At 36.9% G+C, this 24,485-nt stretch overlaps 1 protein-coding gene across 1 annotated transcript; it reads left to right on the top strand.

The window, feature by feature from the left end:
- Positions 1-1,285: 1,285 nt before the first annotated feature.
- LOC145687885 (uncharacterized) lies at positions 1,286-18,062 on the top strand. The gene is made up of 2 exons (XM_081761403.1): positions 1,286-1,446; positions 14,881-18,062. The coding sequence occupies exon 2, from the start codon at positions 14,898-14,900 to the stop codon at positions 15,900-15,902; it is 1,005 nt and encodes a 334-aa protein (XP_081617529.1). The 5' UTR covers positions 1,286-1,446; positions 14,881-14,897; the 3' UTR covers positions 15,903-18,062.
- The last annotated feature ends 6,423 nt before the right edge of the window (positions 18,063-24,485 follow it).

Raw genomic sequence — 24,485 nt, 5'->3', positions numbered from 1 at the left:
AATGGACGTTAAACTCAAACTCAAAAAAGTTTAGACGGAAAATAGAAAGCTATAGGAAGGAAAGATTGAAAGGAGTTGATTGAGTTGATTTTGAGCTTAACGTCCCGTTCAGCAGCGAGGCTATATGAGACGTGGACCTACTGATTAACGTGGAATCCGAACCACATAAGCTCCCGCCGGGAATCGAACCCTGGTCTCCCACGCCAAAGGCGCGTACAAGACTAAAAGGAGAGTTCATAATATCTTAATATACTGCATATCGAAAATGGATGATGATGAAAGCTTAAAGCAGTGATTGAAATATTTAAATTCCCAAATCTTCATTACCAAAGTATTACCTATTCCTCAAATATTTAACGTCACAAGTGATATTTTAGGATTTAGATTTCTGGGCTTTCGGCATCTAAGGCCATTTAGCCCGTCATATATGAAGGATGACATCCCTCGGCGAGCACAATATCCGGGGAAAAGAAAAGAAGAAAGGATTGGGGAAAAAAGGAAGTGGCCTGGAACTTATAAGCTAGGTACCACCCCAGCATTTGCCTGGTGGGAATGAGGAAAACCCAGGAAAACCTGATTCAAGATGGCTGACCTGAAAAAGCTTTTCACACTTTTTCGACCAAGTGCCCCCACCGGGAATTGAACTGAAGACGAGAGCGTTAATGTCTACGGTACGCGGGGGAACACAGTATATCGAAAATGGATTATGAGCAATGATATAAATATTGTAAGATCTCAAATCATCATTACCAAAATATAGGAAGATATTAGCTATTTTAGAAATATGTAACGTCAGAAGTAATATTCAGTTGCTCAAAATAATAATAATAATAATAATAATAATAATAATAATAATAATAATAATAATAATAATAATAATAATAATAATAATAATAATAATAATAATATAAAGAAAAAGAACAAGAATAAGAAATGTTGTCATATGTATTTGAGTGATTCACAAAATGTCGAATATATATCATTCGATATAGAACTCGATGTATCGACTTTTTAGTGATCGAAAATGTTTCGCTTCTTTCCCTATACAATATTCATTTCTTACTTTTAAACTTAAAAGTGCTATCCAAAAGACAATAAAGTTAGTGTTTATTTCAATATTGGAATGTTTTATTAATTTACTACTAACATTTGTATCAAAGTAATATTTTGTGTAGGAATTATTTCTTTCTACGAAACTACAGCTATTTGTGTTTGCGCATGCGCGAAGGCGTCAATATGGTTTATAGCAGAGACTTCTACATCAAATTACTAGTTTTCGAGGTGCTCTCGCATAGTGCGAATACGTAATCATTCGTTTCAGTATTGTTTTTTTCTTCTTTTTCCGATTCTGCATATGCGCATGCGCGTTGGAGTGTAACAGCATTGGTCCCGCAGCGCAGCAGCGTTTTCAGAATTTGAAGTTTCATTTCGTAAACAGCATAGGAGGTAAGTTAGTTTCACTAAAATAACTTTTAGGGTATTTTTAATCATAAATTCTCTTTATGTTTATTAGTTATTTTGGTTTATAATTTAACTTGAAATCTAGATTCCTTTACTTCTTCCTGAGGTGTTTTAGAGTGGAAGATTCAGTTGTGTAGGGCGTAAGACTATTGTTCTATCTGTTTTTGCTTTTTTACATACAATTTGAGCTGTGTTAAAGGGTATATAGTTACTTAGCCTCCTACATATGTAGTTTATCACAAAATGTTTAAGAACTCCCCTCATTTGGGGGGGGGGGCGGTGGCTCAGTGGTACAGTGCTTACCTCTAATGTGTCGGGTCCCCGGTTTGATTCCCTCCGAAGAAAGTTTGTGGTGGACAACATTGTGTTCGTGGGTTTCCTTGTGATACTCCTGTTTCCTCCCAATTTCTCATTCCACCAAATCTTCTATCATCATTCATTTACCTTAATCATCGTCTCCCTTAGCCTAAAAAGCATAATCATGGGACGTTAAACTCAGAGATTCCCCGTTTTCTCATTTTATTTAATTTTTAACCCTGTAAGTATTTTAGTAAACTTTTCTAGTATTGACTACTGCCTACGATAGTTTCTTTTGTATTTGAGATTTCATTATATAAAACACTTGCATGAACAGGGCTGGACTGACCCAAGTAGGTTGACAGCTATTACTGCCCAGACAGGAGCCAAATCAAAAACGGGGCCAAATGAAAATTTTAATAAAGAGAGGAGGTCAGGATGAGAAGAAAAAAATGTGGAAAACGTGTGCCACAACTAATAATCTTGTGAACAGTCACGGCGGGAATCTGCATACATCAAGCTCTTTTGACCGTGTCATTCAAATTTTATTGCGACTCACGTCCCCTACAAAGTAAGAACGTGCCATGCCACCTTTAGAGTCATGTCGGTGTAAGCAAAAACAATAGTGAAATCCAACACGTCTTCTATCGCGGAATTTAAAAGGGAGTCGAAAGTCTAGTGGCCTAACAATACAATTCTTGAGAGTTTAGTTTCTTGGCCCAGGAAAAATAATAATTTGAAACCCAACAGAAAGAGATCTAAGATCACTTTTGTGATTTACGATATCATGGTGATTTAAGAGATTTTCATTTCGATTATGACGAGGCAATAGATAATAAATATTGCTGCTAGTTCTACCAAGCTATTTAGAATGCTGAAGTTATAGTTCTGTCTATGTTACTCTCATGAATATTTTTACATAACATATCCTGATAGTATATTATGACCTTTATAGCACTGCATAATGTATGGTGTGGCTACTAAAGGATAGTGTGCTTTGTCTAAAATATTAGTATGCTTTCATTGTGGGAAAACAGTGTGCAGTAGGGGTAATGGTGACTATTGTGCTGCCAAAATGTCTTGAGCCGTGGCAAAAATGCGAACTAAAGCTCACACCCCGACACACCCACGCGTTGAGCCAATAAGGGTTCAGCAGCTGCTAAGCGAGAGAGCCTTAGCGAAAGAGAGTGGAATTCCTTCAGCCGATAGTAGCGCCTGAAACGGAAGACTAGGTGTCAAGTCAATGTGGTATATTTATAGGAGTGTATTAAGAACTGGGGGCCACCACAATATGCCAGCCGCCGAGGTCAACTAGTAGCCAGTCCAACCCTGTACATGAAAATTCCTAAAAGTCTTAATCAAGTTAAACTACATTTCTATATTAAAATAAAACTCTTGGAGGAGGCAAAACATCAAAACATCACATTAAAGTAAATGAGGGACTCAATGGAAGACAACGGTAAGTTACATTCTAATAAATTGGAAAACAAAGTTTAAAATTTCCACGCAATAAAATGCACGTATGGCAAGATAGCGCCCCCGACATTAGAAAATTGAAACAATGACTAGGTAATTCGTTTGTACTACGTTTGTACCATTTGTACGGAAAATATTTTGGTTTGTACCATTTTCCTTATAGGATTACTTGAGAGGTCAACTGGGGGAGGGGCTATCTTGGCGTCAAGTAACCCCCCTGTATCACAGCACAAAAAATTAAAATACTACATTCGAAAGCAAATCGTTTGTACCGTTTGTATCGAGAAAAGTTTTGTTTGTAGCCTGATAGTTTTCGAGAAAGAGTGAATGAAATTTGGGGGCTATCTTGGCGCCAAGATAGTCCCCCCCTATCACAGCACAAAAAATTGAAATACACCATTCGAAAGCAAATCGTTTGTACCGTTTGCACTTTATGTCTCTGTAACTATTGTCCAGATCTGACCTAAATTCGGCTAGCAAATATCTCATGGTTAAATTAATAAAAAAGAATATTATATTCGGTGACCCGGCTTGGCTAGAGACAGGCTCGGTTTGCCTTACATGTGATACTATTTCTCGGTAACTACTGGCCGGATCTGAACGAAATTCGATGGACAAGTAGCCTATCTCCAAGCAACTTAATTGCTATATTTATTTGGTGGCCAAGTTTTGCCAGGGACAAACTCGACTCGACAACAGAAACTGTGTTTCACAGCTTTTCATGCTGGGAGCTTCTGAATTTGTTTCGTCTCGGTGGTTATTATTATTATTATTATTATTATTATTATTATTATTATTATTATTATTATTATTATTATTATTTACAATGATTTCGAAATTTTATATTACAAAACTCGAGGGAACGCAAAGTCTGCATAATATAATATTTGCCACACTTCTTCAGAAGGTCTAGGTCTAAAACTATTCCAAATTTGATCCTGATTGGATGATTAACATATACATATATGAAAAAATCCGTCGTGCCTATATCGTTAGTGTACATGGGTGCAACTCCTGGCAGGGGCTCATATGGTTCATATTCTACGTTAAAACTGTAGGTTATGTCTACGTGTGACATAGCCACGCTGGTGAAAGGGATGCTTAACTTTAACCCAATGAAATCCATATACAGGGTGTCCAAAAGTCCCCTGACATTGGGTAACTTTGTTATTATCGGAGTTACGACAAAATGTAAGAGGAGAAACCGTTTCCAAATATGATGTTGTTCTTTTTAAACAAAACTATTTTTGAACTATAAACAAAATCGTTGGATGTGTTTTCGAGAAAATCGGATTTATTTTTATTTTTACACTACCTGAAATGCCCATTCTTTGCATGGGTCCGATAAAATATCCTATGTAAGCAAACTGAACAACAACAACAAAAAAATGGTCATTTTCTACTACTTTTACATGTCCCGGTAAACACTCTCTGAAAACCCCCTGGTTCGAATTTTGAAAAAAAAATATAAACATTTCGTCCTGGTCTGGGCCTGGACCAAGGTACCCGTGACCAAAATTTAATAACTCTTGGTCCACTCGTCTGGTTCCCAGGCCGCACACAGACATACGACAAGGCACAACTCTTTATTTTATTTATATTAGATTTAAGTAAGCTACTCTTTATTTTTAGAGGTAGAAAATTGAAAACACTAAAGAATCACATAAAAAATCTTCAGTTTGAAACTTGGTCTCTATACATTGAATAGCATGGCCTCTAGTCTAGTGTACATCAGGACGAACAGAGAAATGAGTGTCACATCACTTTTTTGCTATCTACGGGCCATGAAACGTGTAAATCCGTTAAGAGCTCGCATTCTATTCTTTTCACGATCACCATGTGTCATTCTCTCCTTTCGTCATTCGAAGTGAAAAAAAGGAAAAAAGAAAGAAAATTATTTTCGGCCCTCGTCACTGGTCTAATGACTAGCGACCGCACTTTCGGTGCACGAAGACCTTGGTTTGATTTCTAGTGGAAGAAAAAATGAAAATGAAATGAAATTTTGAGTTTTACGTCCCACGGTTATGCCGGTTAGGCTAAAGGAGACGGTGATAATGAGTAATGAATGAAATGGTGGAATGAAGAAAGTGGGAGGAAAGGGAGAACCCCGAGAAAACCCACGCACACGGTGTTTGTCCACCACAAAGTTCACTTGGCGGGAGCAGGGTTTGAACCCGAGACCCCTAGCACCAGAGGTGAACGCTCTACCACTGAGCCACCGCGGCCCCTCTAGTGGAAGAAGATTGAAATTTGAATGCATTACGACAGTTCGGATTCTACTTTAAGCTGAGTAGGTCCACGTTTCATATAGCCTGGATGCTGAAATGAGACACTAGGCTTCAGCAAATAAGAACTTAATTACGATTTTCGGGAAGACATTCTATCAAATCTTAGACATTTTTACTTACTTGTTTTAAAAAAACATGCGGAACAGTTAAAAAAATCTATAGATTCATCATATGCTGATAATTTGATGTACTTAACATTGGAAGCTGTTTTAAATACACCACAGGTGTTGGACGTGTGAAGTAGACAGTATTTGAGCATATTCCAAATACATTAAAGTAGTACGTTTGGTTCATTCTTTCTAGCAGAAATGTGACAGGTTGTAAATGTATTCTATAAAGTTTCTTCAGAAACGGCTTGAAACAATATTGTGAACCATACTTAGGCGGACCCTTACTTACAATATACGAGGGCCGGCCAAAAAGTTACCGAAATCCTGTTGTAGTTTTGCCATTTGTGATGCAATCTCAATGAATCTAGTGCAGTACTGTCTTTACCTAATTATGAATTTGACAAGTGTGAGTAGATCATAACAGGCAGCGTACGAGTAATGTAGCTGAACGGAGCAGTGTGTGGCGATCAGTTGGTGCAACTTCGCAGATCGAGTAACGCGCATACAGCAAGTTCATGTGCAAGATGGAGAAAAATCTGCTTCAGAGACTTTGATAGCCTTGAAAACAGTTTAACACCATCGGATGTTTGACTCTTCCCAAAGGTAAAAATGGGCCTTTTCCGTTTCACCAACGCAGAAGAGTTGAAAACCAAAGCGACGCCGGAATTTTGGAAGATACCAAACGAGGACTTTCGTCGGTGTTTCCAGCAATCGCAACAGCGGTGGAACAAGTGTTTCTGTTTCCGAAAGTGCCAACCTTGAAGACGATTAAGTAAATGCATATTGTGGTAACAAAGAGCTACAACAAAATTCCCGGAGCTTTTTGACTGCCCCTCGTACGCATCATACTTTATTTAAACTCACATGGAAAATCTGCTCTGAAGCCCAATATTAAGAAGATAAAGATGAAATTATTTTATTTGAAAATAAAATCGTTCGAGTTCTAATAGAAAGTGAAGCGGCCGTATCAGAGTTACAACCCTACGTCAAGGAAGTGCTAACGCTTACTTCAATAATAATTTGCTAGGATTCTTGTCGAAAGTTAATCAATTCCTACATATCAAAGTAATTTACAACCAGTTATTTTTGTCATTAACAAACTTTCCAATCAGGAGGCCTGAGAATTGTATCCCATACGTGACCATACCTTTTCTTTTCGAGTTGTTTTCCTTCAACGTCAGTGTTAGTCGTTAAGATGAATCGTGTAATATCCAACTATCTATATATTAAAGTGCTAGGTTTATATATATGTCTCCAGAGATAACTTTATATGTTTGTCTCCAATCTTTTCGACAATGAGATCTTGAAAACCACAAGTGCTAGAAACGTACCGTTTTCACTGGTCGATTCCAAATTTTATGTAGGTTGTCCAGTTTTAACTCAATATTTTTTGAAACAAAACATGTTCTTTATTTCTTTATTACTTTTTTGGGGTACACAGGAAGTGTTGAAATTTTAAAAATGTAAAGTATCACATCCTACAAGTTATATATTCCAACACAACACAGTTGTATACAGGGGTAGTACATCTCTCAGGCATTTGTTTCATGACCAAATGATAATGAGAAACGAAGGATAACCATTTCTCCAGTCTAAGATGAATATTGTTTTGAGTGTTTTGCCCGATGAACATAATATATCACTGACATTATAATTAATTGTATGTGTAGTGTATTTGCTTCTTATATACTGCATGCAAGAAAAAACACTGATTATACATGAATTAGTAACTGCAAACAGAAGTCGGCTCAAACCTTGGAAACGGTGCGAGATATTGAAAAAAAATCTCCTTTATAGTACCTGTTGCCGATCTTTATCAAGTCGTCTTTCACTTGTGTCTGTAAAGGGGCATGTACAGATGTTGTGAGGAATGACCAGGAGATTCATGCTCATATGTGAATGATGCGCTATGTAGAGAGCGCACGTTCAGCTAGCCTATATATTAAAATGCTAGGTTTAAATGTTTGTGGTCAAGAAAGTTTATATGTTTGTGGTCAATTCCGTTTATAGCTTTGTGACCAACACTTTTCGACAATGAGATCTCGGAAAACACAAGATCTACAAACATGTTGTTTCCACTGTCTGTTTCAAATTTTGTGTGGACCTGCCAGTTCCCATTCAAACTTTAAAAAAATCATGCCTTTATTATTTTATTCAACAGTTTAGGGGCCGTTTTGAGTCTCATAAGACTAATATTGTAGCTAGGGTGAAGGTGAGGTTAATATTATTGTTAGGCAACCAGTAAAAGAGCTAGGTACAACGGGTTCACGGACACTGCAGGCGCTTTACATAAAACTGAATAGCAAAACCTACTGCAGGATGGCAACTTTAAAGGCCTCAAGAGCCGCAGAAAGGCATACTCGGATGAATATGGATTTATAAGAAAAAAAAATTATTTCTATTTGATATCATGTCACTTCTACAAATCTGCCAGAAACTCAGTCCAACATATATATACATTAAAATACTATGTTTATATGTTTGTCTATAGGAATTCACTCCCTTTGTGAGTCGTCCTGTCCTGTCCACTTGCCTATGTAAGGAGATTCATGGTCATAACAGAACGATGCGCTGAGTAGACAGCGCAGATTAAGCTAGTATAGATTGAAATTCTTGAAATCTACTTAAGCCAAAGGAGCAATCGTCAATATCTTCTCACAACTTCTACCCATAATATTGTCCATTTTCTTTACCGAACAAATCTACCTGAATGTCTTAGTCCAAGGAGAATTTGAAATGTCCGTTTTTCGCACGGGGAGAATAGGTTTATGGAAAATGTCTGGACCACCTCCTTTCCCCTCTTAGGATACGCCCTTTAATCAAAGTGACATGATTTTAAAAACTTGAAGTGAAGTCTGAAGTCTTTTAAGTTTTACGTCCCACGATTACGCCGTGTGGGCTAAAGGAGACGGTGATGATGACAAATGAATGAAATGCTGGATAGAAGAAAGTGGGAGGAAATTGGCGAGCCCCGATAAAACCCGCGTACAAAGTGTTTGTCCACCACAAAGCTCACTTGGCACAATCTGGGGTCGAACAAGGACCTCATGCACCAGAGTTGAGCGCTCTACCACCCAGTCATCGCGACCTCAATTTGAGCTAGCTACTAATTATGCTCCAAAAATTAATTTTAACGATTAAATCGTTTTCTGTGAAGCGATTACAAACAACAGAAAAACGTAGATTTCAATGTGGCAAAATAAATAAATAGATAAACATAAAAATAAAATAAACGATAAAATCGTCCCTTAAAAATAGAATTTTGGATGCCTATTTATTTGTAATGAGAAGTTTATATGTCGAGTTTCACCTATTTAGCTTGTGAGGCTTGTGAGATACTCTATTTTTTTACATTAAATTTGAACCTTCCAATTCCCCCCTCTTAAAACACCCCCATTAACCAAAGTAGTGATAGAAATCTAGCTCGAGGTAGGCACTAAGAATGTTTAAAATTTCATTCCAAAGTTTTCAGCCGTTTCCCCGTGGCGCGATCACAAAACAGGAAACGTTGCTTTCACTGTGGAGAAAAAATATATAGATCTATAGAAATGCCCTTTTCCTCTTCAAACGGGAATTTTCGAAAACGCTGAGACACTTTGAATGAGGAGTTTACAGGGTTATTACAAATGATTGACCCAATTTCATAAATTCACTGTTGCTTCATTATTGGATATTATTGTCACAAAACTTTGCAGGCGTATTGAAAAAGTAAAAAAAAAAAAAAAAAAAAACTTTTTACGGGTATTCACAAAAAAGTTGCTTCATAACCGAAGATGAGTTTCTCACAAAATCCATCTTCTTTCATAAGCTGCGCCGAACTGTGCCAAAAATTCAGTGTCTGACTTTGTCATCAGGAGTGATGGCTTGTAACAACAAGCGGTAAGGTTTCTGCTTAGATCGTTTCCGTAAGACCTTCCAAACAATAGGGTATGAAATGTTCAGATCTCTGGTTGCTCTGTCCGTCGTCTTCTGTGGACTTTGTGCAAAACTCGCTCGCATGTGCTCAACCGTTTCTCACTGTTGGCTGACCAGTTGATTTCCCCTTAACGGTGATGATGAGTCATTCTGAAGCTGTAAACTGTGCATACCATTGCCGAATGAACTTAGCAGTTGGTGGATCTTTGTTGAACTTCGTTCGGAAGTGTCGTTGCACTGTTAGGACATACTGATTTGAATGAAACTCGGGAACAACATAAGCTTTCTCTCCGCCTAACGCCATCTTGAATAAATGCTTACTGCTGCGCTCTCGTGGCAGAAATAAGAAGCGAACTTGCAATACAAAAAGTACTTTTTTTTTTAGTTTTTCAGTCTGTCTACAAAGTTTTGTGACAATAATGTCCCATAATAAATCTACAGTGAATTTATATAATCGGGCCAATCGTTTGTAATAACCTTTTACATTCAAAGTTATGTCCTTAATTTAGAGACTCATGTGGTACTTTATTATGAGCTAAACATTTGAATCCCCTTTATCTCCCTTAGCATATGTACTTTTAAAAAATCTTTCTTATTCATTCCCCTTGTAACAGAAGTAGTTATACACCCAATTCTCATGTTTCTTGATAATATTAACATGGCCTTAATGTCTACACGTGAGCCACTTTCACTCTTCCATATACAGCGACCCCTTCCCCCATCCGAATTCTTTCTCTTTCTGGAGAGGAATTTTCAAAAAAAAAAAAAAAAAACGCTGAAATACGTGTAACGTTTGTTTTTAATTAAGACACATCTCCACATTCGATGTTCACATCTCCAACTTAACCGAATCCCCATATTGGACATTTTCTTGATAAAGAAAGGAATATTTGATAACATAAAAATGTTCCCCGTTTCCTCTTTAGGAGTGGAATTTCCGAAAATGGGGCACGGTGGCTCAGTGATAGAGAGCTCACCTGTGGTGCGTGGGGTCCTTGGTTCGATTCCAGCTCGCACCAAATAGGCTTTATGGTGGACAAACACCGTGTTCATGGGTTTTCTCGGGGTTTTCCAGTTTCCTCCCACTTTCTTCATTCCACCATTTCATTCATTTCTCATCATCACCATCTCCTTTAGCCTAGCCGGCATAACTGTGGGACGTAAAACAAACCAACCACGCAAAAGTTTCGAATGGTATAAAGAGTGTTTTAAGGCACAAGTAGTGTTTTATAAGCATGTTTAAAGTCATATTCTGCCTGGGAACATTACATGAACTGCGAAGGCAGGGAAAGACAGCTGTTGTTATTATTTTTCTTTAATGATTTGTAGGGAAACTGCTATAAATATCTCTTTCTCATCTGCATTAGGGATGTGGTTTATTGGGTAACGATTCAAATCTTGCGTTTCAGTTGGTGTCTTATTTATGATATTACTTGAAAAGTTTCACTCATTCTTAATGTCAGTGACCAATATTCCTAAAGAAATCGACACAAAAATGCGTGTGTTTGTGGCAATTTGAACCGCATGCTTTATGTGTGCATGCTTCTAGATTTGACTCCCTGTGTGGAGACCATTAGTAGGTTCGTTGATTTAAGTTTAGGATCCTTTTCCAGCATCCAATTCGTAAAACCATACTTCGTTTACTACTAAAAATAATAACTTAATAATACAATTACCTGACATTAGAGCCCAGAACTATGGTTTACCAAATTATTTTCAGCTGAGTCCCCCCAACGCGGGGGGTTAGCTGAGAACATCGACCCACAACGCGATTTTTACTGGATTTATAGGCAAAAAAAAAATTGCATTTAGTTTCGTTTGGTGAGGTCACCACATTGACCCAAACGCGATTGTTACTGTATTCCTAGGACTACCAGAGTGGTTTTAGTTGAGTGTTGTATGGTTAGCACAGGGATTCCAACTCAAATATAAATGGGTTTTTAGGTCTACAACATAGCCTTTCAAATTAGAGAGATGGCCCACTTTTACACCTATCATCATCTGCTCAGTCAACACTGACGTGCTAGTCCTCTTCACGTAGTACGGGCTTTGCCTTAACATACTACCACCACCAACAGCTCTGGCCGTTGCCAGCCCAGAGTTCTGACGTGTTTCCCACTCTATAAGTTTCAATTAAATTATGTGTGTGTGTGTGTGTATGTGTGTATGGCACTAACTTGTAAGAGAAATAAAAGCAAACGAATCAGTTTAATGCTTATTAGGTTGAGGGAGACAAATGATTTATGTCAGGGAATGAATGTGGCAAAATTGGTGGAATGAGAATGTGGGAGGAGATGGAAGTACCCAAGAAAACGCTCGGACACAAAGGGTATAGCTAGATAAGGGATGAAAGGTGCCCTTACATGGATTGCTGTGATATTTATACCAAAGGTACCTCACATCCGAAGATGACTTTGGTCAGAAACTCACCCTCAAATTTCTTCGAATTTCGAAGTTATTGTTGAAAATTCGAAAATCGAAAAGTGTTCATATCTCGGAAATGACCTAAGTTACGAGAGTGAAACAAAATTTGAATATACTTTGGTTAAGGGGCTTTATTGAAAACAAGAAAGAAAAGAACGTATTTCGCCCTTCAAAATTCTAGCAAAAAGCGCGTCGAATATATTCGAATTCAAATATGTTTGCTTTATGTTTGAGTGACCATCTTCTATTTTCCACCATAGAAGCAGCACGAACTCGGTTATTTTGACCATGGTTTCATGCTCTTGGTGTAAAATGAGGAAAACAAAATTCGGACACGCCTGGAAGATATACAACCCACGTTACGCCATAAATGGTTTGGCCGGCAAAAATATTGACAGAAGTCAAAGATGGTTGAGTTTGAATTTCTAACTCGTCACGAATGATTCTACGTGGGAATATAATTATCATAATCGTATCTCTTCCAGAAAAACTGTGAGAGCACGAGTGCCATTGATTTCACTAGTCAACAAATTTTAAACTTTTTTTTCTAACGTAAAAGAAAACACCAAATCTTGAGGAAACTTTATGTGCTGAATTCGAATATGCATTCCGTTTTTCTCCATCACGTACAGTTTTCCCGCGACAAAAGATTTTTGGTAAATTCCCTAAAAATGTCCCTTTTTCGTGTATTTCATAACCCTAGCTCTTGTCCCCTTACGAATAATAACACAAGAATTAAAACAAAGAAAACCGTGATTGATGCTCAATAAATTCTCCAAGTTTCAGAGCAATCGAGTTATTATTTCTAGAGAAATAAAGATAGTTATATGTATACTGTCTGTATTATTCATTGCACCATACTTCAGATCTCTTGATTTGGGGGAAAATGATTAATTCTTCATTACCACAAGCACATACATGAGCATACAACTGCTTACAATATTCACCAATACACTTACTTGTATCACTTTCTGTAGAATTAGAAGTTTACATAAATTTTCAGAATAATGGAAATGGAATTCAATGCATATTTGTTAATAGGTACGGCCTATGTATATCCCAATACAAACACATACAATCTTCCGACTTCTTTCCGTTATCAAATATACTTTCAAAGTGAATTACGTTCCTGCAGAATGCAACGTCAAATATGGTCGGTTTGGTAGATCCTAATAAGATACTACTACCACCACTTCATATAAAGTAAGGACTTATGAAGAACTTTGTCAAATCGATAGACGCAACTGGTGAAGGTTTCAAGCATTTGGGACGTAAGTTTCCTAACCTGAGTGATCCTAAGATTTCAGCGGGAGCGGGGCCGCGGTGGCTCAGTGGTAGAGCGTTCACCTCTGGTGCTTGGAGCCCCGGGTTCGATCCCACCGTGTGCGTGAGTTTCCTCTGGGTTCTCCCGTTTTCTCCCACTTTCTTCATTCCACCATTTCATTCATTACTCATCATCACCGTCTCCTTTAGCCTAACCCTCATATACGTGGGATGTAAAACTCAAAGATTTCATTTCATTTTTTCAGCGAAAGCGTTTGTTGGTTCCCAGATTAGGAAACTTATGTTTGATGATAGAGATTTGACAGCAACTTAAACAGTGACGAGCTAGCGGCCTGGACAACATTTACGTGTTTGTGTGCAACTTTCTGGGCAATAACAAAGCGGAGAATTACCGTCAGGGGCGTCATTTAGGGAGGGCAGGAGAGGGCAATCGCCTCCCCCAAGAGTTTGAGTAATACATATACTTTAATCGATTGTCTACTATTATACCAGTACTAAACCTGAAACTCTTATGTCAGTGATGCTCTTGCCCCGCCCCCAAGCGAAATTCGAAATGGCGCCCCTGATTAATGTGAAATAGTACAGAACATGTTACAGAAATACAAAGAATTGGGTTGTAGGATGTCTTTAAAAATCCACCTTTTACACTCTCACCTTAGCTTCTTTCCTGCTAGTCTAGGTGCTGTTAGCGATGAACAGGTGAAAAAGACTCCACCAAGACATAATAGCAGTGGAGAAAATTTACCAGGGACTATGGGATCCTCCTCAATTTTGTTTTCCTCATTTTACGCCAAGTTGCACTGTGAGTATAAAACCATGGTTAAAATATATTATAGGCGAGTTGGTGCTGCTTTTATGGTGGAAAATAGAAGGTGGTCACTCAAACATAAAGCAAACATAAAAATGTAATAATAAACGACCGATATTAGTATTGAATCCATAGTTTTTGGGGTCGCTTAGATAAAGAAAGGCACTTCAGATACCATTTAAGTTCAAGTTAACCATCCATTACCACTTTTGGTGGGGAAGAATTCTGTCATGTAAAATAATCGAAAACGACCGATATTAGTGTCAAATCCATAGTTCTCGGGGTCACTAGAATGAATAGTGATACTCCTAAAGCCGTTCAAGTCCAAGTTCACTTAATTTGCAGAGGGTGGGGTGGGGGAGTGGAGAATAAAATGTTAAAAATGACTGAGATTGTGTCGAATTCATAGTTTTCCGGGTCAAAAAAACGTCTGATCCGTTTGAAATGATTTTTGGAAGATAGTCAGTACTCACTTCAAGCTGGGTTATTTATTCACTTAATTTGATTAAAGGCGTATTTTTTGGTGGTACGGTATTTCAGTATTTACGTCAAAAGTAGAGTATCTTCTATATTTTTTTTCATTAAACTTTCATTGAAATAACTATTTTAAGGGAAAGGGGATTCAAATATTTCTCATAAACCTATTCCTCTCGTGCAAAGAACGGACATTTCAGTTATTATTGAATAGAAGTATGATTCTTTGTATGTACTAATTAATTAAACTATGGTTGAGTATAAACCAAAAGTTATATTGTATTATAAATTAATAAAACGCATAACTTTAACGTCATACATCATCCTTTCTCTTCTATTTCAGGTTACTCACGACTGAATATGAAGGCTCAGAGAAAAACCGGCAATCCTGGCATATTCACCACTGTGACAGCTACTAATGGTACTCTTATGACATATTGCTGGATGGTCATCTCAGTTGTTCTAGTATGCAGTGTTGCTTTCGTATACAAAGAAATGTTTGGATTATTCGCTGCTAGTGAGACCATCTTGCAGATGAACGTCTCCGATACTCATTTTACTGTACTCTGCTCCAAAATGATCTCTTTCAACAATGAAACAGGGGAAATCGGAGTCCATGATGGCATGGAAAAGGAGATTGTAGATCAGCGTTGGTATGTTTTCATGTTGGTATTGTCTTTGATTCATTTTTTGGTTCATCTATTCCTACCAAATGTCATATGGGAAATATTTGACGATGGCACGACAGAGAAATTCATTCGTCGCATCAATAAGGCTGTACCTTCGAAAAATAAGCTTACTTATGTTGTAAATATGGTTGTAGGTAATATGCATCAATTCCGATTCTACACAGTCAAGTTTTTAGCTTGTGATCTTTACAACCTAGGTATTGCTGCTATGTACTCTTTTATATCGTGTGTTCTTCACGCATATGATGATCACACATTCAGTATTGACAACATGTTTAATTTGAAGAGTATCGACCTAGAGATCATCTCCTACTTCCTGTGGTATTGTTCTATTACCCTAATCATAATTAGCGGCTTTGATATATTACTTAGTGTGATACTGTCTAATTCCACTTACGTTCGTGGTCTATACATTGGTTATCTCTTTAAATCCAAGAATGTTAAAGCTATGTATGGTCTTGCTAAAATAATGTCATATGACAAGATGGTTTTCCTGCTTAAGCTGCGTGAATATATCAATCCGATGTGGCACGAGGAATTCATTTCCAAAGTGGCAGCTGTTCTAACTGATCCCCAAGGAGACCGTTTGGCTTATGAAAAAAGTATGGTCCTTCGTAAACCAATTCTTTATAAGCCAATTGGGTTTGGCGTGGAAGGTACATTCGAGAGATATTAACATATAATTCGTGGGCTAACTCGCTACTTTCTTACATAAAGGCGTAAAAGATGTCTATGGAATGTTGAAGGGGCCAAAGAGGTACAGAACAGCTTTATATGGTAATTACCTGGAATTTGTCAATACAAGTGAATACAAAGAGTAATGAAAGTAGCTGGGTTCATTAATTATAAAGGTTAAATGGTCTTTAAAAGAGGCGGAGTTTTGCGATCAAACGGCTAACGATTTTTTTGGTAGATATGACCAAAGCTAAGGTGCAAAAAATGTTGGTAATAAACAAATGTTATTCAACTTTATAATTCGATTTTGTAAATTATTAGTTGTTATTTTCTCTTTGTGTAATAAAAATACTCTTTTGGAGAAAAGTTATTACATCTTTCTATTTAAGAAATATTACTTTTTAATTGTATTTTGTTTCTATAAAGAACATTTATGTTTCGATTGGCGATCAGAAACAGTGTCTTACTCTGTACTGAATGAAATGTTTGAATATTGGCTTTTGTGTTACTTTCTTATATACATGTGTCTTATAATATGGCAATACGTTAACATGTAAATTAAATAGACGTTCAGTTTTGATTTGATACAACGTACCAAAAGAGAACAGAAAGGGCATCTCCAGTGACTCCCTACTTTCTTGACCGGTGAATACCAGAGTCGATATGGGTATGTCGAGAACCGGTAGCCTCGGTAGGTCACGAATACGTTGGTTTTGATGTCGCAAAGTGAGGTGTGTTCGAACAGGAGTCGAAAAACCGATTGATGGTCCCGACAGTGTTGTACTCAGTTCTCGGGTCACCATGCGCCAGTGGAGAGGCTTTCGGTGGAGATCTTTGGATCCATCCTCATCTCCTGAGTCTGTTGCGTAATTTTATGCCGCATATTACCCATGAAACTACAGAGACCCAGAGGATCCTTACAAGAAGTGAAGAGAACCAGCCTAAAAGCATGTATTGTTTACATGAGTGGGCGCGTATCTCTGGTGACCGACAGGCCCTTCGGGCAATGTGGGTATGGGGAGAACGTGTAGATACGTTAGTTTCCACATATGTAAATCGCGATGTCGGATTTGAAGTTGTTCCTGTATCAGGGCCCAAAATAGCCAGACACTGCTGATAGCTCTCGACTATTTCGACCCATGTGTCAGCTGAGCTTGGATTATGTGTGTGTATGTGTGTGTGTGTGTGTCAGGGAACAAATTGAACTGTGCCTCCCCCATAACACTATTAGCTACGGGCCTGCTGGATATCACAACTAAGCCCAAGAATGGATTCCAATTGGAACTAAACCAAGCTCAGCTGACACATGCGTCAAAATAGCCCAAAACGATCAGCAACGTCTGCCCGTTTTGAGCTCCGGCACCGCAACGACTTAAAATGTGAGAGTAGGGTTTGCATATTCGCAAACTAGCATGTCTTTCCGTTCTCCTCGTATGCAAACTGCCCGAAGTGCCCGTCGGTCACCAGAGATACGCGCCCACTCAAGTAAACAATACGTGCTTCTGGACTTGTTCTCTTCACTTCTTGTGAGGATCCTGCTGGATCTCTGTAGTTTCATGGATAATATGCCACATAGAATTACTCAACAGAGTCAAGAGGTGAGGATAGAGCCAAAGATCTCCACCGGAAGACTCTCCACTGGTGCATGGTGACCCGAGAACTGAATACAACACTGTCGGGACCATCAATCGGTTTTTCGACTCCTGTTCGAACACACTTTACTTTGCGACATCGAAACCAACGTATTCGTGACCTACAGAGCCTACCAGTTCTCTACATACCTATATCGAATCTGGTACTCACCGGTTAAGAAAGTAGGGAGTCAACAATCCATTGGGTGGTGATGCCTTTTAAAGGTAAATTTTCCGATTTTTTTTTTAAATTGTAGATGTTAGTTATGGAGGCAAGTGAAGAAAAATACATTGTTAACGTGTGTACTTCCGTTAATTCAGTTTATGCAACTGTAATACTTGATGTTGAAAGATGAATAGTGTATCAAGTTGACTTGCTTGCATTTTGTCCTTGCTTTGATTGTAATTCTTTTTCCTTATTTTTATTGTTTACCCACTTGCTTCATTTCAATATAATTATATTCTATTATTATGCACTTCTTACACTTACGCAAATATGTAAAATGCACATTATAAAATAAATTGTTCAAGCAGCAATAATTTATTTTGTACCCTCATAAAAACAATCAGTGTCTAGTAAACAATTTACCCAGAATGTTAGTTTCTTAGTAGATCAAGTTGTTTAATTCTAGAGATAAATACGTCATAGCCATTACTTCAATTAGACAAAATGGACGAAAATACCACATATTACGTTTAAATAGTATTTTTATTTACATTTAAATATTATTTTTAACATATTTTTAAGTAGTAGTTCTGCATAATATCAAACGTCCATATATTGTCACCAATAAAGAGCTCAATTCTGTAACAGTCTTTGGAAAAGTTGCATAGCGTAACCCAATACAAAACATGCAAAAATCAACTATAACTGTTATGCCGATTTATCGCAAATTAAAATACAAAATTTGCCTTACGATGACAAAGCATTATGAAATGTGGCCCATAAACGCTTTTAATTTTTTGTGAGAAATTGAATTAAAACGTTAGTTTTATGTTACATAGTCATACTCTGTAAGTAAAAATACTCATGGTTAATGAGAATGATTGATGATGGGATAATTGCTGTATTGAAGTTTACGGGGATTGGGATAACCACGAGAAAACACATTAACATAATATTGCAATGTTCTGATTAGTAGAGTCTAAATAATGCATACGGAGTTTCAACCCTTCACTTTTTTATTATAAAATGAATTATCTTTTAAATATTTTGCGAAATTCTTCTAAGTCTTTTATTAAAAAATGTTTTCACTGTAAAGTAAGTTTAATATTCCTCGGCACAAAACGTGGCCTCAGAATAAAGGATAATTGAGTGTCTGAGAGTGAGAAGGGACTATGCCACACAACCTGAAATTCTGATGTAGGTACAGTTCTTGTTGGTGCTACTATATAACGGTGTAATGCTGAACTAGTTGGACATGTGGCAGATCCCCTTCGCGTGTTACAGACAGTTGAAGATAGAAAACTGCAAGCGCCACCTGTTCGGTGAGACAGAGAAGAGGCTATGCCACTCGGTCAGTGGTGGAGGAAGCCTCAGCTGTTTTGTTATGTTCCGCAGTCTGCTCGCGCATGAGCTTCTACACAGCAGTAAAATACTACTGTTTGTAGTCTAACTGTAAAATGGCGGCTGTTGACGGTAATGAAGATGTTTGTGTAGTAAAACCTAAACAACGTTTACAAAACAGTGGTGATTGGAAGAGGAATGTTGCGAAAAGACTGAGGAAAGTTATGTAAGTGATAAAACCAACAAACACGTGACAGCAAAAAGACGGAGGGGAGGATGTGACTGTGTCATAAAGAATGCACAAGCCAAACAAGGTTGGTGTGAGTTTCATACATTGACAGATGTGGACAAGGATAACCTTTTCATAAGATTTTATAAGTTAGGTGACTATGACTTGCAAAATTCATTTTTGTGGGGAGTTATCAAGGAAAATGACTGTAAACGTGCATGCAAAAACAAACGTACTGATATGAATAAGTCAAGAAGAACACAAACATTTACGTATTATCTGAAAAACGGAGATGGCAAAGATGTTAGAGTGTGCTTAAACTCTTTTTTTTGGACACTTTTGCAATCTCGAAAAAAAAGGGTCGCAGTTGTCAGGGCTGGAGAGAAGACTACAGAAACGAAGCCTAGTCCGTTAGGCGCAAGTGACGAAGATAATGAAGAGCATAGCCTGTCACTTCAATCGCGTAAGCCTATTTTGCCCCCATACGGACAAACGTGACAAACAAGGTAATATGAAAAAGCTTGCAGACTCTCAAACTGATTTTCTTATCAACCACATCTAAAAATTTCCTCGTTACACAAGCCACTAGAGTAGGAAAAAATCTGAACAAAAGCTTTATTCGCAGTGCGTCGTCCGTCAGTGAAATGTACAGACTTTACCTAAAAGATTACGTACACCGATCTGGTGATGATATAGGGCCGCCTGTTAAATATGAAAAATACCTGTCTATTTTCAAAACAAAATTTAACATTGGATTTAAACTGACCATATCAGACTCTTGTTCAGTGTGCGACGAATGAAAGTTTACGGACAAAGAGCTTATTCCTTATTCCGTTCGCCTTCATCAGCTTAAAGCAGAACAAGGACATAAGTTGCTTTCAGATGCTACCAAGAACTCGCGAAGTCTTACTTATGAGTATTGTGTCATAACGTATGACTTGCAACAAGCAATGCAGGTACCTGAAATTCCTACTGAAAAAGTATTTTATCTAAGGCAGTTATGGGTTTATAACTTAGGTTTTCATGTTTGCAACACTAATAAAGGATTTATGTGTATGTTGCCAGAAAATAGGATAGAACGTAGTCTTTGCATATTAATGAGAGTAGTAGGGGTCCGCGTATATCTCGCCGAGTCACCAAAAAATTTGTGACGTCATAGGTCAAAGGTCAATGCCCTTGCCCCAGGATCAATGACATAGGGGTACTTAGGACCACCCCCTCCAAATTTTGGCAGGGGTACCTTGGCACACCCCCTAAATTTTGGCAGAGGTGCCTAGGACCACCCCCTTAAATTTTGGATATTGCCAAATTTAAAAATTGGGTATGGTACCCTAGGACCAGGGTATGAACCTCTATTAGTATTTGGGGTCTATTTCGTTCCCTTTCATGGGTAAAAAATTGCCAAAAATTCAAATTTCGGAGATTTTTGACCTAAACTATAACCCTTTGATGAGGTCTTGTTACCCTATATAGTTATATGGGCCTATACAAGGATCCATTAGCATTCATAAGACATGGGTACATTTATGCACCCCTTTAAAATTTTGGGAGGGGTACCTTGGTCCACCCCTTAAATTTTGGAAATTGTCAAAATTAAACATTTGGTATCATAGTACTGGACCCTAATATGTATCATAATAAATTTGGGTGGTCCACCTCGTTCCCTTTTAGGGGTACAAAATTGCCAAATTTTAGTACAACCACGTGTTTGGTTTTTGACCCAATTTATCCCATTTGATGAGGTCTTATTACCTTATATGGTTATATGGTCATGTATAGGGGTCAATTTCCTATCATAAGACATGGGTACATGGATGCACCCCTTTAAATTTTTGGGAGGGGTACCTTGGCTTATCCACTCAATTTTAGAAATTGTTCCATACAAGCATTTGTATCATAGTACAGGACCTCAATATGTACCACTATAAATTTGGATGGTCCACCTCGTTCCCTTTCATGGGTAAAGAATCATAGTACAGGACCTCAACATGTATCACGATAAATTTGGGTGGTCCACCTAGTTCCCTTTCACGGGTAAAAAATTGCAAAAATATAAACATCCAATCTTAAATTTTGGGAGGTGTACACTTCTTATTATCAAATTATTAATTGGTAGTTCTTCTTAGAATTGGGTGGTATCTCATTCTTTGGGTAAATCATTGTCAAATATTAGTATGATCACTGATCTGTTATTGACCTATGATGGGATTAGGAGTCCAGGACATTGGTACACTGAAACTTTGTAGGATAATTTGCGAATTGTCAAAATGAAATTACGTCATTGGTTTTGAATATTCACGCCAAATATACGTAAGCAACATGATGTATCATGTGATTGATCTTGATGAGGTAGTGTACAGGGATTCATTTCCTTTTCAAAATTCGTGGAAGTTATCAAGTAACACGTTTCTAGAGAACAGTTGATTCTGCTAAGATAAACAATTGACCTAATTGAGACCTAACTACAACATGTAATTTTATGATTAATTCTAAGAATTAGGTACATCGAGAGAGGTACGTAGGACCTTTCTTTAAATTTGGGAATTATGATAAACAAAATTTTAGTATTAAGTGCGAAATTTGAAACAATACTTTGAACTTTAGTTAAGCTCATAATCTAAGATCATTGGTGGTGGTTGAATTAACCTTGAGTTTTCAGAAATCTGATAGGTAACCTTATTGAATCTTATGACTCATAGACGAAAGGCAATACATGCTACAACACTTTAAAATTTAGTCACAAGGTGATGTAATCTGACACCGGCAAAGTTATTGTTGATGCAATTTGATTGGCTGATCACTATCTTTCATGCAATCTGATTGGTTGATCACTATCTTTCGTGCAATCAGATTCGCTGATGATTTTCAAATCTTTGCTGCATTCAGTTTTAAGTTTTGTTTAACATTTAAAAATCTTGGTTTGAACACTTGTTCAACATTTTGTACTCACTGATAAATATGATCAAAACCGTTTATTTGTTAATCGAATAATTAAAAACCGGATAATATTTGACGGTTAACCGTAAAACATGCAATTATTTGTTTGAAAATTTTTGGTTTGAATTTTTTTCGTTTGAAACTGTTTGTTTGAAACTTTTTGTTTGAAAATTTTTGTTTGAATTTTTTGGTTAAATTTTTTGTTTGAAAATTTTTGTTTGACAATTTTTTGTTTCAAAGTTTTGTTTGATTTTTTTTGTTTGAAAATTTTTCGTCTAAAATTTTTGTTTGTAAAATTTTTTGTTTTAAAATTTTTGAATTTGTTTTGTTTCAATTTTTTAAAGTTTTTGTTTCAAATTTTTTTAAGTTTGTGGACTCATTAGTATAGAACCGTTTCATAACTGCTTAGAACAAACACATCTGGGAACATTGTTTATCATGATGCAATAGTACACGTCAGAACATGGGGCTGTAGAACTGGAAAAACACAAATCATTGAAATGCATCATTTTATTACACTGCACATACATCCATACCAGATATAGGATCTGGAATTTCGCGCCTCATACTAAAATTTTGTTTATCACAATTCCCAAATTTAAAGAATAGTCCTACGTACCTCTCTCGATATACCTAAGTCTTAGAATTAATCATAAAATTACATGTTGTAATTAGGTCTCAATTAGGTCAATTGTTTATCTTAGCAGAACCAAGTGTTCTCTAGAAACGTGTTATTTGATAACTTCCACGAATTTTGAAAAGGAAATGAATCCCTGTACACTACCTCATCAAGGTCAATCACATGATACCTCATGTTGCTTACGTTTATATTTGGCGGGAATAATCAACACCAATGACGTAATTTCATTTTGACAATTCACAAATTATCCTACAAAGTTTCAATGTACCAATGTCCTGGACTCCTAATCCCATCATAGGTCAATAACAGATCACGTGATCATACTAATATTTGACAATGATTTACCCAAAGAATGAGATACCATCCAATTCTAAGAACTATGAATTATTAATTTGACAATAGAAGTGTACAATTCCCAAAATTTAAGATTGGTACATAAATACACCTGTCTTATGAAAAAAGTAATAAATCCTGTACTCATTCAATGATAAAGCTGCATCATAAAAGATAAAATAGGTCAAAAACCTTTAAAATTTGAATAGTTGGCCATAAGAGGGACACCAACGTGTTATTTGATAATTCCCAAATTTAAGGAATGGTTCTATGTACCGCAACAAAATTTAAAAGGTCACATAAAAATATAAAGGTAATAAACCTCTGTACACATTCATTGTTATCAAAGGGAATAATCACTTCCGAAATTTACATTTTTGACAATTTTTTACCCATGAAAGGAAACGAGATTAATAGTGGTATATATTAAGAACCTATATTATTATACCAAATTGGGCAATTTCCTAACTTTAAGGGTGAGCCAATGTTCCTCTGCCAAATTTTAAGATGGAAGCATTGATGAACCTATATCTTAAGAAATAAAATAGACCCCTTAACACATTCATATATTCATATAAGATAATAAAACCGCATCAAAGGGGTCAATAACCTCCAAAATTTGACTTTTTAACAATTTTATCCATAAAAGGGAACAAAATGGACCACCCAAATTTATACTAATACATATTAGGGTCCTATAGTACTATATTAAATGTTTAAATTTGGCAATTTCCAAAATTTAAGTTAGAGGCCAATGTACTACTTCAAATTTTTCAACGGGTGCACGAATGTATCTGAATCTTAAGAATAAAATAGACACCTATACATGCCTATAACCATATAAGGTAATAAGACCTCATCAAATGAAATAAAATGGGTCAATAACCTCCGAAATTTGATTTTTTGATAGTTCTATACTAGTGAAAGGGAACAAGGTGGACCATCCAAATTTATAGTGGTACATATTGAAGTCCTGTAATATGATACCAAATGTTTATATTAAACAATTTCTAAAACCGAGTGGATAAGTCAAGTTACCCCTCCCAAATTTTTAAAGGCTGCATCAATGTACCCATGTCTTATAATAGGAAATGAACCCATATACATAAACATATAACCATATAAGGTAATAAGACCTCATCAAATGGATAAATTGGGTCAAAAACCAAACACGTGGTACAACATATTGCTTATGTTTATATTTTGGCAATTTTTTACCCATGAAAGGGAACTAGATGGACCACCCAAATTTATCCTGATACATGTTGAGGTCCTGTACTATGATTCTTTACCCATGAAAGAGAACG

Source organism: Thermobia domestica, chromosome 6 (assembly GCF_964235325.1).
Source record: "Thermobia domestica chromosome 6, izTheDome1.hap1.1, whole genome shotgun sequence".
Classification (NCBI taxonomy): domain Eukaryota; kingdom Metazoa; phylum Arthropoda; class Insecta; order Zygentoma; family Lepismatidae; genus Thermobia; species Thermobia domestica.
Note: the sequence above shows the minus strand (reverse complement) of the source record. Positions and strands in the feature narration are given on the sequence as shown.

Bases quoted from the DNA above. Each gene is read 5' to 3' on its own strand.
- LOC145687885 (XM_081761403.1), top strand. From the start codon at position 14,898: ATGAAGGCTCAGAGAAAAACCGGCAATCCTGGCATATTCACCACTGTG.